Consider the following 13,753-nt stretch of genomic DNA (forward strand, 5'->3'; position numbering starts at 1 on the left):
TCACACTTTTGGCAACCAGGAATTGTGCCTTACCAGATTTTAGGACTTTTCGCAGCGACTGCACAGATGTGTACATGATGGCGGCATTATACCTATTCTAAGCAGTCATAGCTTTTCCCTCACACAAAAAAATAAATAAAACTCATTAAGGATCTCTTAATACAGAGACTAGTACATGAGCAGGAAAGGGAAAGCGCGCGAGCGACGGAGGGGGGGGGGGAGAGAGCGCGCGAGCGACGGAGGGGGGGGGGAGAGAGCGCGCGAGCGACGGAGGGGGGGGGGGGGGGGAGAGCGCGCGAGCGACGGAGGGGGGGGGGGAGAGCGCGCGAGCGACGGAGGGGGGGGGGGAGAGCGCGCGAGCGACGGAGGGGGGGGGAGCGCGCGAGCGACGGAGGGGGGGGAGCCCGCGAGCGACGGAGGGGGGGGGGAGAGCGCACGAGCGACGGAGGGGGGGGGAGAGCGCACGAGCGACGGAGGGGGGGGGGGAGAGCGCGCGAGCGATGGAGAAGGGGAGAGCGCGCGAGCGACAGAGGGGGAGAGATTGACTAGGGGTGGGGCTAGTCCTTGCACGCTGCTATTGTGCGATGTTGCCAGCTCAGATCAGTAGTAATGAGCTGGCAACAGAGCACGGTGTCAGAATACCCGGTATTCAGAGACCAGTGACGTCACTTGCAGGGCGGTGGTGGTCTCTGAACGATGGGATTCCGGATAAGGCACAAGGACAGTGCAGGTTGCTATGTTACCAGGTCATTACTACTGAGGATACACTGGGATACTCAAATGAAGAGTCATCACATAGGAAGTAGGGAAAAAAAAAGCAATAGTTTTTAGATAGGGAACAGCGGGGAATTATTAATACATACATATTAGAAATTAGTTTAGATTACAGCATTAACCATTTCGCAACCCTGGGATTTTCCGTTTTTGCATTTTCGTTTTTTGCTCCCCTTGTTCCCAGAGCCATAGCGTTTTTATTTTTTGGTCAATATGGCCGTGTGAGGGCTTATTTTTTGCGGGACAAGTTGTACTTTTCAACACCATTACTAGTTTTACCATATCGTGTACGGGAAAAAAATTCCAAGTGCGGTGAAATTGCAAAAAAGTGCAATACCACAGATGTTTTTTTTTTTTTTTACCACGTTCATGAATCCTAAAACTGACCTGTCATTATTATTCTCCAGGTCATTATGAGTTCATAGACACCAACTATGTATAGGTTCTTTTTTATTTAAGTGGTGAAAAAAAATTCCAAAGTTTGGTAAAAAAAATAATAAACAAATAGCGCCATTTTCTAAGACCTGTAGGGCCTCCATTTTTCAGGGTATGGGGCTGGGTGAGGGCTTATTTTTTGTGCACCGAGCTGAAGTTTTTATTGATACCATTTTGGGGTAGATATGATGTTTTGATCACCCGTTATTGCATTTTATTGCAATGTTGCGGCAACCAAAAAAAGTAATTCTGGCGTTTAGAATTTTTTCTCGTTACGCCGTTTACCGATCGGATTAATTCATTTTTTTATATTGATAGATCGGGCGATTCTGAACGCGGCGATACCAAATATATGTATGTAGGTGTTTTTTTATTATTTTATTTTGAATGGGGCTTAAGGGGGGTCATTTAAACTTTTATATTTTTAAAAACTTTTTTTTTTTCCACTTTTTGCTTGCTTCTATAGTCTCCATAGGAGACTAGAAGCAGCACTTTTCTGATCGCCTCTGCTACATACAGATGATCAGCAGATCACCTGTATGTAGCAGAAATGGTCCTGTGCTATGAGCGCCGACCACTAGGTGGCGCTCATAGCGACCAGCTCATGACAACCACTGGAGTCTGCTGCAGACCCAGGGTTGTCATGACAACCCATCGATGACTCGCGATCAAGTGACGGGGTCGCCGATGGGCGGCGTAAGTGACGCGCTTCCGGCTCGGCGCTGTTAAATGCCGCTGTCAGAGACAGAGATTGACAGCGGCATTTAACAGCGGCTGTTGCGGGCACATGTCAGCTGTAATAATCAGCTGACATGTGCCCGGTTCAGTGCGGGCTCAGCGCCGGAGCCCTCACTGAACCGGGGGATTACAGCCTGTGCGTACTAATATGTAACAGGCTGTAAAGAGGTTAAATAGATTGTTGTTTTAGATTAAAATGCATTTGACCTTCGGACCAACCCTTTAATTCCCTACCTGGCAATTGGATTCTGCGCTTTAATGCCATGTCAGTCGCGTTTTTTGTCATCTGCTACCTGGCAGCTGACAGAGCCTGGATTGACCTGGACCGGCCAGAGCACTGGAAGCGCTTTCACATAAAGCAAATCACTTGCAGCTAACTTGCATATAGCAAGGCATATGGTAGGGCATATTTTACAAGAAAGTTATTGATTTACTCAGAGTAACAGAACCTATACCTTAGTTTGAGGTAGAATTTCCTCCTGACAAGTTCTCTTTAAGGGCATACATTCTAATTCGGAATAATGAATACGCAAAGATAAACTTACGCAGTGGGTTTTGTCCTTCACTAGCGTAATACTCATACATTCCACTTTTTACCAGTGTATCATAGTGAGGCAAAAAATTAATCCTCTCTTGTGTTGATGAAGGCAGGAGCTGATCAATTGTGTTAAGGATATAAATAGTGATGCCATCTTTAATGATCCCATCTGAAAAGACAAACATAAAAAATGGCAATTAGTTTTATTCATGTAGATATTGACATTATACCGGTTATTTAGATCTTAAGGCTGTGTGCCCACTATGCGGTTTTTTTAAGCGTTTCCGCAGCGGCAATTCCGCAGCAGAAACGCTTAAAAAACGCTTGGTACAAGGTCTGCCATGTTCCCCAATGATAATCTGCATGTGCTGTGTACATGCTGCGGAAATTTCCGCTGCGGATTATCATTGCGGAAAAATCTGCAGTACTACCAATTAATTTGCGTAATCGCAGCGTTTTCACCTCCATTGAATCGCTTAATATCCGTATGACTACATGTGCACATGCGGATATTAAGTGATTCAATGTGCGGATGGTACCCGGGTCTGGAGAAGAGGAGACTCTCCTCTAGACCCGGGTACCATAGTACCTGCAAAAAAAAAAAAAAATTAAAATAAAAAAAATACATTATACTTACCTTCTGATGGCCCCCGGTCTCCATAGCGATGCGTCCCGGCTTCCCTGCGGCTCGCGATGGCCTAAAAGGACCAGCCATGATGTAATTTAGTCATGTGACTGGTCACGCAACCGCCGACATCAGCGGTCGCGTGACCAGTCACATGACTAAATGACATCATGGAAGGTCCTTTTAGACCACCGCGAGCCACCCAACACACCGGACGCACTGGAGGAGGCCGGGGGCCATCGGAAGGTGAGTATAATATTTAATTTTTACCATTCTTTTACTATAACTTGGTCACACTATATAAATCCATGCTGGTTGCATGGATTTATATAGTGTGACCAAGTTGTCAAGCACTTTACAAGTGATGCTAAAATCGCTTGGAAAGCGCTTGACAACCCTCATGCGAAATAGCATGTGAAAAACGCTTCACTTCCGCTTGTCCCTGGCAGGAAAAATGCATGTAAAATCCGCATGCGTTTTTCTGCCAGGGAGATGCAGAAACACTCAGGAAAAATCCGGAGCATTTCTGCATCGTGGGCACAAAGCCTTAAGGGGTTTTCCAACGAACAAAATACATTTTAATAAATAGATCTTGGAATAAAAAGTTCCACAATTGGATGTGGTTAATAAAATGTTCCTGTGCTGATCTAATAATAAATGTGCCCCTGCTGTGTACTGTGTAATGGATGTCTGACCGTGCAGGAACATGGTCTGGTCATAACACAGCAGGGGAGGAAGCAAAAGAGTGTACAGACGGGACAGCAAGTGGGATCTCAGCTATTTCAGACTAAGGGCTGACTCTGTGTTTGTCAGCATTCTCATTTACAATATAAGCCTATGGAGCTTTGTTCTTACGTTCCATAGGCTTACATTCAAAAGCCACTTCTGGAGGGGCAGAGTGATCTGGAGATTCTGAAGGGCGGTGACTTCACTAAGATAAGCAGCAGAGAAGACTGCAGTAGGTGAGTATATTAACACACAATTACAGTACATACACATGCTTAGGATGATTGGATTGAGAGCTTGGGTGGGCTTCTTTAAAAAGGTTGTCCACTACACTATGTAGTGGGCAGATCGATTTAAAACTTTGTAAACAAGATTTTCTTCAAATACCTTGTGTTTCCAAATGAGCCTGTGAGCAGCGCTATCGCCGTCCGCTCATCCCAATTACGTGACCCCGGCTGCAGCCGTCTCTTATGTCCGGTGATGTCACATCAAATTCTGGAATTTGAAGCTGACCCGGCATCACCGGGGGACCCAGTCTCCCTGAGTGACTGGGCTGTGGACGGAGTTTATCCACTACCCTAACTAATTTCATTTTTTGCTCATTAATCTTGCTGTTATGTGCCAGTAAATGCATCTATAGTCTTATAGTAATATATACAGTTATCATGCAGAGAGCATCTTAGTGTCTGCCAGATGCAGCTCTGATGCTTACATCTATCACTTCCTGTCCCCGGGCTTACTGTGTTAAAATACTACAAGTTCCATCATGCATTGCAATGGCCTGTGAGCCAACACTTATCACCACCCTCCATTCTCCATCCAAACTGCTCCCTCCCTCGTCACTCTTCAGGAAGCATGCTCAGACAAGCTGTCATTCAATCCAAAAAGTCTCCACCCACCACCAGGAGCACAGTGATGACTTCCTGTCATTTTGCAGGATTCCTGTGCCAGAAAAGGGAGTTATCAGACAAAACAGAGGAGGAAGAAGAATCTCCATAACAATCCAGTACCATGTGATCCTTGCTGAGATGCGCTCATAGAAGCTGTACAAGTACATACAAGTATATTACACAAGTTATTGTTTTGAAGAGCTATGATATATAATGGGGGGATGGGGGGTGAAAAACTAGTGGAAAACCCCTTTAATGACCAGGCCAAATTTTAGAATTGTGACCAGTGTTACTTTATGAGGTAATAACTCTGGAACACTTCAACGGATCCCAGTGATTCTGAGAATGTTTATTTTCGTTGTACTTCATGATATTGGTAAAAAAGCATGCAGGGATTGCCCGTGTATGGCAGGCAATCCCCGCGTGTTTTTTTTTGGCTGTCTAACCACTTTTTTTTTTTTTACACTTCGGAAAAAACCCTAACCCCAACTCTAAGATTTAATCTGACTAAGAAGATGACACCGGGAGGGGGGTGGGGGGTATAATTTACTAATGATTGGCTTTTGATCACAGTGATAGGATCCATCACCGTGATCAAGTCAGGAACCAATAGGAAAATTCCCTGTTGTTGCCGGCCAATCTTTTTTTCCAGGAAGAGGACGCAGAAAGTAGAGGGATGGTGTACCAGGGCCTGGGGGATGGAAAGGTACCGGGTGCGGTGGGGGCTTGGGGACATCATTTCGCTCTCCTTTGAAATGCATATCATGTCAGAAAAGATAGAGAAAGGATTTTAATAGTGGGCACACTTTTTTTTTTTTTTTTTACGTGATCGCCGTTACTCATTGAAACAGAAATCACGTGATCGGGGATCGGACAATCCAGCTCTGATCATATTCTCCAGGGTCTCAGCTACCCAAGGTAGCTGAAACCCCAGATATTTTCAGACTCTGGTGGGTGCTATACCCTTATTCCCGATCGGCGATGAGGGAATAAGACCCCTTAGCGGCCACCATTTTAATGTGCATCGGCAGTCGTTAAGGGGTTAAAGGGAATCAGTCAGCAGATTGTTGCTACCTCTTCTGAGAGCAGCATGATGTAGGAACAGAGACCCTGAATCCAACGATGTATCGCTCAGTTTGCTGGGTGCAGCAGTTGTGACACAATCAGAGTTTTTAGATTTAGCAATACAGCAGAGCTGAGAAAGCTAACCCTGCCCAAACCAGGCTTTGAATGTACATTGTCTATAGACAGTAAGCGGCTTATCACAGGAGGGGGGCAGAGTCAGACTTGCAAGCGTGCAGCAGCTAGCCACAGCAATGATAATCACAAGGTGATGAAACCTTCAGTGTAAATAAACAACAGCACACAGCCTGACATGTGACACATAGTTGAATTCTGTGTTTTAATCCCTACCTCATGCTATCTCCAGACTACATAAAAAACCCTACAGACTCCCTTTTGTATTAATTTAAACAAATCAACCTCAATGTGGAGATCCTCTAATTATTCCTAGAGATTAATTTATTCAGATTTAAGGGAATCTGTCACCCCCCTGGGCAATATCAGACCTCTACTATCGCCATACAGGGTATAGAGAAGCAAATCTATACATACCTGTATGGCCCATAGCAGAGGTCTGATTTCAGAGAAAAGCACTTTAATCAATTCTTTTTTCTACAGGCGCTGGTAGGTAGGGGGGGGGGGGGTTTCATTGTCACTTTCTGGCGCTTGCGCAATAGAAACTTGCGGCGCAGAGCACGGAGAGACGGGGCCGGGACGAAGCAAGGCGCATTCTATGTGCAGGGGACGTGCAGGGGAGGGATATGATAATTAAGCAGAGAGGCGGGGATTTAGGGGAATAATAAGCAGACATGCGGTGATTGCTTGGCGTCCCCCGGACGCCAAGCCTGTGGAAAAAAGAATTGATTAAAGTGCTTTTCTCTGCTATCAGACCTCTGCTATGGGCCATACAGGTATGCACAGATTTACTTTTCTATACCCTGTATGGCCATAGTAGAGGTCTGATATCGCCCAAGGGGTGTCAGATTCCCTTTAAGTTTTTAACACAGAATTTAAAAGAAAATTAAATATTTAACATTTTTATTAGTACCTTTAAGGTACTTGAACTTACAGCCCCTGGCAAAAATTATGGAATCACCGGGCTCGGAGGATGTTCAGTTGTTTAATGTTGTTGAAAAAAAAAAAAACAGATCACAGACATGGCACAAAACTAAAGTAATTTCAAATGGCAACTTTAGGGCTTTAAGAAACACTAAAAGAAATCAAGATTAAAAACGTGGTACTCAGTAAGGGTAATTTTTTTCAGACCAAGCAGAGGGAAAAAATTATGGAATCACTCAATTTTGAGGAAAAAATTATGGACTCATGAAAAACAAACACACAAAAGAACACTCCAATACATCGCTAGTATTTTGTTGCACCACCTCTGGCTTTAATAACAGCTTGCAGTCTCTGAGGCATAGACTTAATGAGTGACAAACAGTACTCTTCATCAATCTGGCTCCAACTTTCTCTGATTGCTGTTGCCAGATCAGCTTTGCAGCTGGAAGCCTTGTCATGGACCATTTTCTTCAACTTCCACCAAAGATTTTCAATTGGATTGAGATCTGGACTATTTGCAGGCCATGACATTGACATTATGTGTCTTATTTCAAGGAATGTTTTCTGAGTTTTTGCTCTATGGCAGGATGCATTATCATCTTGAAAAATGTCATTATCCCCAAACATCCTTTCAATTGATGGGATAAGAAAACTGTCCAAAATATCAATGTAAACTTGGGCATTTATTGAAGATGTAATGACAGCCATCTCCCCAGTGCCTTTACCTGACATGCAGCCCCATATCATCAATGGCTGTGGAAATTTGCATGTTCTCTTCATGCAGTCATCTTTAGAAATCTCATTGGAACGGCACCAAACAAAAGTTCCAGCATCATAAACTAGCCCAATGCAGATTTGCGATTCATCACTGAATATGACTTTCATCCAGTCATCCACAGTCCACGATTGCTTTTCCTTAGCCCATTGTAACCTTGTTTTTTTCTGTTTAGGTGTTAATGATGGCTTTTGTTTAGCTTTCCTGTATGTAAATCCCATTTCCTTTAGGCGGTTTTTACAGTTCGGTCACAGACATTGACTCCAGTTTCCTCCCATTCGTTCCTCATTTGTTTTGTTGTGCATTTCCTGTTTTGGAGACATATTGCTTTAAGTTTCCGGTCTTGATGCTTTGAAGTCTTCCTTAGTCTATCAGTATGTTTGCCTTTAACAACCTTCCCATGTTGTTTGTATTTGGTCCAGATTTTAGACACAGCTGACTGTGAACAACCAACATCTTTTGAAACATTGCGTGATGATTTACCTTCTTTTACGAGTTTGATATCCCTCTCTTTTGTTTCAATTGACATCTCTCGTGTTGGAGTCATGATTCATGTCAGTCCACTTGGTGCAACAACTCTCCAAGGTGTGATCACTCCTTTTTAGATGCAGACTAACGAGCAGATCTAATTTGATGCAGGTGTTAGTTTTGGAAATGAAAATTTACAGGGTGATTCAATAATTTTTTCCTCAGAATTGAGCGATTCCATAATTTTTTCCCTCTGCTTGGTCTGAAAAAAATTACCCTGAGTACCACTTTTTTAATCTTGATTTCTTTTAGTGTTTCTTAAAGCCCTAAAGTTGCCATTTGAAATTACTTTAGTTTTGTGCCATGTCTGTGATCTGCTTTTTTTCAACATTAACCCCTTAAGCCCCGGAGCATTTTCCGTTTTTGCTTTTTCGTTTTTTGCTCCCCTTGTTCCCAGAGCCATAGCGTTTTTATTTTTTGGTCAATATGGCCATGTGAGGGCTTATTTTTTGCGGGACGAGTTGTACTTTTCAACGCCATTACTAGTTTTACCATATCCTGTACGGGAAAACGGGAAAAAAATTCCAAGTGCAGTAAAATTGCAAAAAAAGTGCAATACCACAGTTGTTTTTTATTTTTTTTACCACGTTCACTGAATGCTATAACTGACCTGCCCTTCTTATTCTACAGGTCATTACGAGTTCATAGACACCAAACATGTATAGGTTCTTTTATATTTAAGTGGTGAAAAAAAATTCCAAAATTTGGTAAAAAAAAAAAAAAAAAAAATAGCGCCATTTTCTAAGACTCGTAGCGTCTCCATTTTTCGTGATCTGGGGCTGGTTGATGGCTTATTTTTTGCGCACCGGGCTGACATTTTTATTGATAACATTTGGGGTAGATCCGATGTTTTGATCGCCCGTTATTGCATTTTATTGCAATTTTGCGGCGACCAAAAAACGTAATTCTGGCGTTTAGAATTTTTTTCTCGTTACGCCGTTTACCGATCGGATTAATTCTTTTTTTATATTGATAGATCGGGCGATTCTGAACGCGGCGATACCAAATATGTGTATGTGGGGTTTATTTTTTATTATTTTATTTTGAATGGGGCAAAAGGGGGGTGATTTAAACTTTTATATATATATTTTTTTTATATTTTTAAAAACTTTTTTTTTTACTTTTTGCTTGCTTCAATAGTCTCCATAGGAGACTAGAAGCAGCAACTATCCGATCGTCTCTGCTACATACAGGGGACAAGCAGGTCCCCTGCATGCAGCAGAAATGGTCCTGTGCTATGAGCGCCGACCACTAGGTGGCGCTCATAGCGACAAGATCATGACAACCACAGGCGTCTGCTGCAGACCCTGGGTTGTCATGCCCACCCATCGGCGACCCGCGATCACGTGACGGGGTCGCCGGTGTGCGGGGCTTATGACGCGCTACCCGGAAGCGCGCGTTAAATGCTGCTGTCAGAGATTGACAGCGGCATTTAACATGTTAACAGCCGCGGGTGGATCGCGATTTCACCCGCGGCTGTTGCGGGCACATGTCAGCTGTAAGAATCAGCTGACATGTGCTCCGTTCAGTGAGGGCTCAGCGCAGAAGCCCTCACTGAACGGGCAGTACGCAAATATGCGTACTAATACGTCCCCGGTATTTAAGGGGTTAAACAACTGAATGAACATCTTCCGAGCCCGGTGATTCCATAATTTTTGCCACTCGATTGCCTACACACATTTGGACTTGTCATTGTCTGCTAACATGTACCATTCACATAAAAAAAGTAAAATGGAGTGTGTAGCAGGGTTTGAAAAGTGACCCAGCTAAACAAATAGTTAAATATATAGATTATCTATCAAGTAATCTATTATCCATTGTAGCAAAGCCAGGTACAACAGGGTTAAATCCCAGCTCTGCAGGGTTTGATTAGATGCACCTGCCTAGTTCTGTCTTGAACCATGAAATTGAACACCAGGTGAACCTGTGTGCTGGGGAACAGAGCAGTGCGAGGATTCTTCTGGAAGCTGCAGAGTATCGTTTGTTGCTGGTTAAACGGAGCCAGGAGAGATGAAAAAAAAAAAGACGCTCCTTGTGTAAAACGATGGGCAACAGGTAAGGGTGAGTTGGAGGGTTGGTCGCTCATCTGAACAGGCTTTGCGCTGCACAACTATGTAAGGAGCGATGCATATTCCAATTGTGAATTAGAAGCAGGACAAAGACCGGCACACTGCCCTTCTAAAAAAAATTGTGTGCTTGAGGAAGGGACTCGTGGTCCAGACTTGTTAGGTACGAATCTCAGCACCACAAAACAACACTTATATTACTTACCAGTAATGTGTTTTTTTCGGAACCTATGACGGCATAACGAGAGAGGGGATCCGCCCTTCAAGGACAGGAAACCTTCAAGATAAAATGGGCGGCGCCTCTCTCCGCATCATTGGATTACAGAGCATGAGAGGACTCTCCGGTTAGGGCATATAATTTTATTAACCATAAACGAACTTCACCCATGTGAATACTAAACACCCACCAACTGGAAGGTAAACACCATAGTGATAGGGTGGGAATGTAAAGGTGCCGTCATGGGTTCCGAAAAAACACATTACCGGTAAGTAATATACGTGTTTTTCTGTCACCAAAGACGGCACAATGGGAGAATTACAGAGAACTAAGTATGTAAGGGAGGGACCACGGCCTGCAGAACCCTTCTCCCAAATGTGAGATCAGTGTCAAGGTAAAATATATATATAATAGAAAATCAATTAGTTTCTTTTAATAGATTACCTAATCAGTGTGAATCAATATAGAGATGATGGAATAATCTATGTGTATGTATGCAAATGTGTATATGCACATGGATTATGTTAATAGTTAATGAATATATAACTAACAGCTTCTGTTCTAATTTGTAGACACGAACAACTAAATGATTTCCTGGGAATGACACATGCATGTGCATGGCTGATAACAGAGATTCATGTCGAGTTGGCAAAGATGGCGCTGAGAAACGAACTCACCCCTCCCATCGGAATTCCTAAGGCGTTACTGAGTGCAAGAGATACCTAGATGAACAAATTACAGCGTGCCCAGTTATCAGAAAAGAGCAATAAATTTTACTAATCCAACCTAGAAGGAGAATGCTATTTAACCCCATGTCTACATAAAGTATGCCATTTGCGTGGTTCAGTCTCTGAGTGTAGAGTTTATCAACCAGATCAGCAGATTTGGTTAATTAGCTTCTCTGCATGCACTCGGACATCTTTGATTTGGGAGGAGAGCAGTTACCTAGTGTATCTTAAATTGGTGAAACCTTCACAAGAGGAGGCAAAAAGGTCAAGTCTATAGTGATTATAGAAGGTGGACAGAGATGACCACGTGGCCGCCTTACATATTTGCTCAATGGGCACGCCCGCTCTTTCTGCCCAGGAAGCAGCCATGCCCCGTGAAGAGTGGGCCTTCAGATTGTTAGGAGGATCTCTGCCTGATCCCGTATAGGCCATCGTGATGGCTTCCCGGATCCACCTTGATAGAGTGCCTTTTGAGACCTTTGATCCCTTTCGGGAGCCCTGAAAGGAGACAAATAGAGCCCTATCCTTCCTCCATGAGCTTGTGGATGCTAAATAATGTATAAGGCATCTCCTGACATCCAAGGTATGAAATCTTTCCTCCTTGCTATTTTTTGGTTCAGGACAGAAGGAAGGTAGGGCTATCTCGTGAGACATATGAAATTTAGAAAAAAATTTAGGAAGGAAAGCAGGGTCTGGTTTCAAAACTACCCTATCGTCTAGCACTAAGGTAAAAGGTGGATTTGCAGACAAGGCCTGTAACTCACTAACCCTCCGTGCTGATGTTAAGGCCACCAGAAGTATTGTTTTTAGGGCGAGTGATTTTATGGACCCTGAGCTAAGGGGCTCAAATGGAGAACCTGTTCACGCGTTTAGCACTAAGTTTAAATCCCAAGAAGGGACCCTTATGACAGGGGCTGGATTGGCTCTACTGCATGCCCTCACGAACCTGGAAAGCCATTTGTTACCGGCCAGATTATAATTATACAAGGCCCCTAAGGCAGAGATTTGGACTTTTAAGCTGCTAACCGCTAGGCCTTTCTCCAGCCCTTTTTGAAGAAATTCCAAAAAGGCTGTTATGGGAACCCAGCTTCCCCCCCCCCCGCCCCAGGGAGAATCCCTGAGATGACAAGAACTTCTTCCAGACTCTACTGTAGATTTTAGTAGTGATTGGTTTCCTACTACCTAGAAGAGTAGTAACTAGATTCGATGAGAAACCCCGACCCTCTAGCAACGACCTCTCAAGTTCCAATCCTTTCATCTGAGGATGGAATATAGGATCTTGAGCAAGAAGGTCGGGAATCTCTGGAAGAATCCAGGGGTTCATGACTGACATGCTCCTTAGCCAAAAGAGCCATGGTCTCTTGGGCCAGTAGGGGGCTATGAGGACCACTCAAGCCTGATCCTGCCGGATCTTCCTCAACACAGTTGGAATTAGGCACGTTGGAGGGAAAGGCATAGGCCAGACTGAAATCCCATCTGCACTGGAAAGCGTCTAATACTAAGGGGTTTTCCGTGGGATTCAGGGAGAAGAACTTTTTTAACTTTCTGTTCTGACGGGTCGCAAACAGGTTGACCACTAGAGACCCCCACATGGCCACTAGCTGGCGGAATGGCTGTCGAGACTACATTTTTTATTTTCTCTCTCTTCTGCTCGGGCAGGCAGCATTCCTGTCGAACCGAATCCAGAGTAAGGCCTAAAAAGATTTGAGTTGTATGCGGGATCAGTATTGACTTTTCTAGGTTTAAACACCATCCTAAGTTTTTTAAGATGGTGCACACCTGATCCACTTGGGCCAGGCAGTGATCGTAAGTTTTGCCCACTACTAGGAAGTCGTCCAGATACGGAATGATCAATCTGTTCTCCTCCCTGGGATGAGCCGGAACCTCCGCTATAAGTTTTTTTCGGGCACTACTGCTAGGCCGAAGGGAAGAGCTCTGTACTGGAAGTGCTTGACGACTCCCTGTACAGTTACGGCTACTCTGAGGTATTTTTGAAAGTCGTGATGGATTGGCACATGGTAATATGCATCCTTTAGGTCCAACACTGCCATGTAGCAGCCGGGGAATAGAAGGCTTATCGTTGATCTTACTGTTTCCATCTTGAATGATGGAATGTTCAGGAATTTGTTTAGGCCTTTCAAGTTGAGGATGACTCTGTATGAATTGTCCGGCTTCTTTATAAGGAACAAGGGGGAATAGAGCGCTCTACTTTCTTCTTGTGGCGATACCTCCAGCAAGACGTTCTTTTGACCCCCCCGAGGAAGCAAACACGCGAAACACACGTAGGGGTGCTGGGCAGTGTGGGGCTACTACCATGGCAAATGGTTTGTATTTTGATGCTTAACCAAACACTATTTAAATGTAGACAGGCTTTGCCTGGGATACTTGATTAATTGTATGCATTTATGAAATGTCTTATTGATACTGATTCATAGTGACTTGTATTTATTATATGTATCTTTGAAGCGGTATATGGTTATTTATTCTGCATACAATGATGTGTATGTATACAATGGCATCTACAACTATCCATGTGTCATAATATTATATGTAAACCACACTGCCCAGAATTTTTTAATTGGTGTTTTTAGG

The 13,753-nt window shown here is 43.8% G+C and overlaps 1 protein-coding gene across 2 annotated transcripts in view; it reads right to left on the reverse strand.

The window, feature by feature from the left end:
* SMCHD1 (structural maintenance of chromosomes flexible hinge domain containing 1) overlaps positions 1 to 13,753 on the reverse strand; it is a 266,367-nt gene that overhangs the window by 239,008 nt on the left and 13,606 nt on the right. For both annotated transcript variants that reach the window (XM_073679119.1, XM_073679120.1), the window contains exon 3: positions 2,493 to 2,654. In XM_073679119.1, the coding sequence (XP_073535220.1) occupies positions 2,493 to 2,654 (162 nt within the window). The remainder of the gene's footprint in view (positions 1 to 2,492; positions 2,655 to 13,753) is intronic.

This window comes from Phyllobates terribilis, unplaced genomic scaffold (genome assembly GCF_046119375.1).
Source record: "Phyllobates terribilis strain yellow unplaced genomic scaffold, ASM4611937v1 Scaffold_4__5_contigs__length_816908805, whole genome shotgun sequence".
In the NCBI taxonomy this organism is placed as follows: domain Eukaryota; kingdom Metazoa; phylum Chordata; class Amphibia; order Anura; family Dendrobatidae; genus Phyllobates; species Phyllobates terribilis.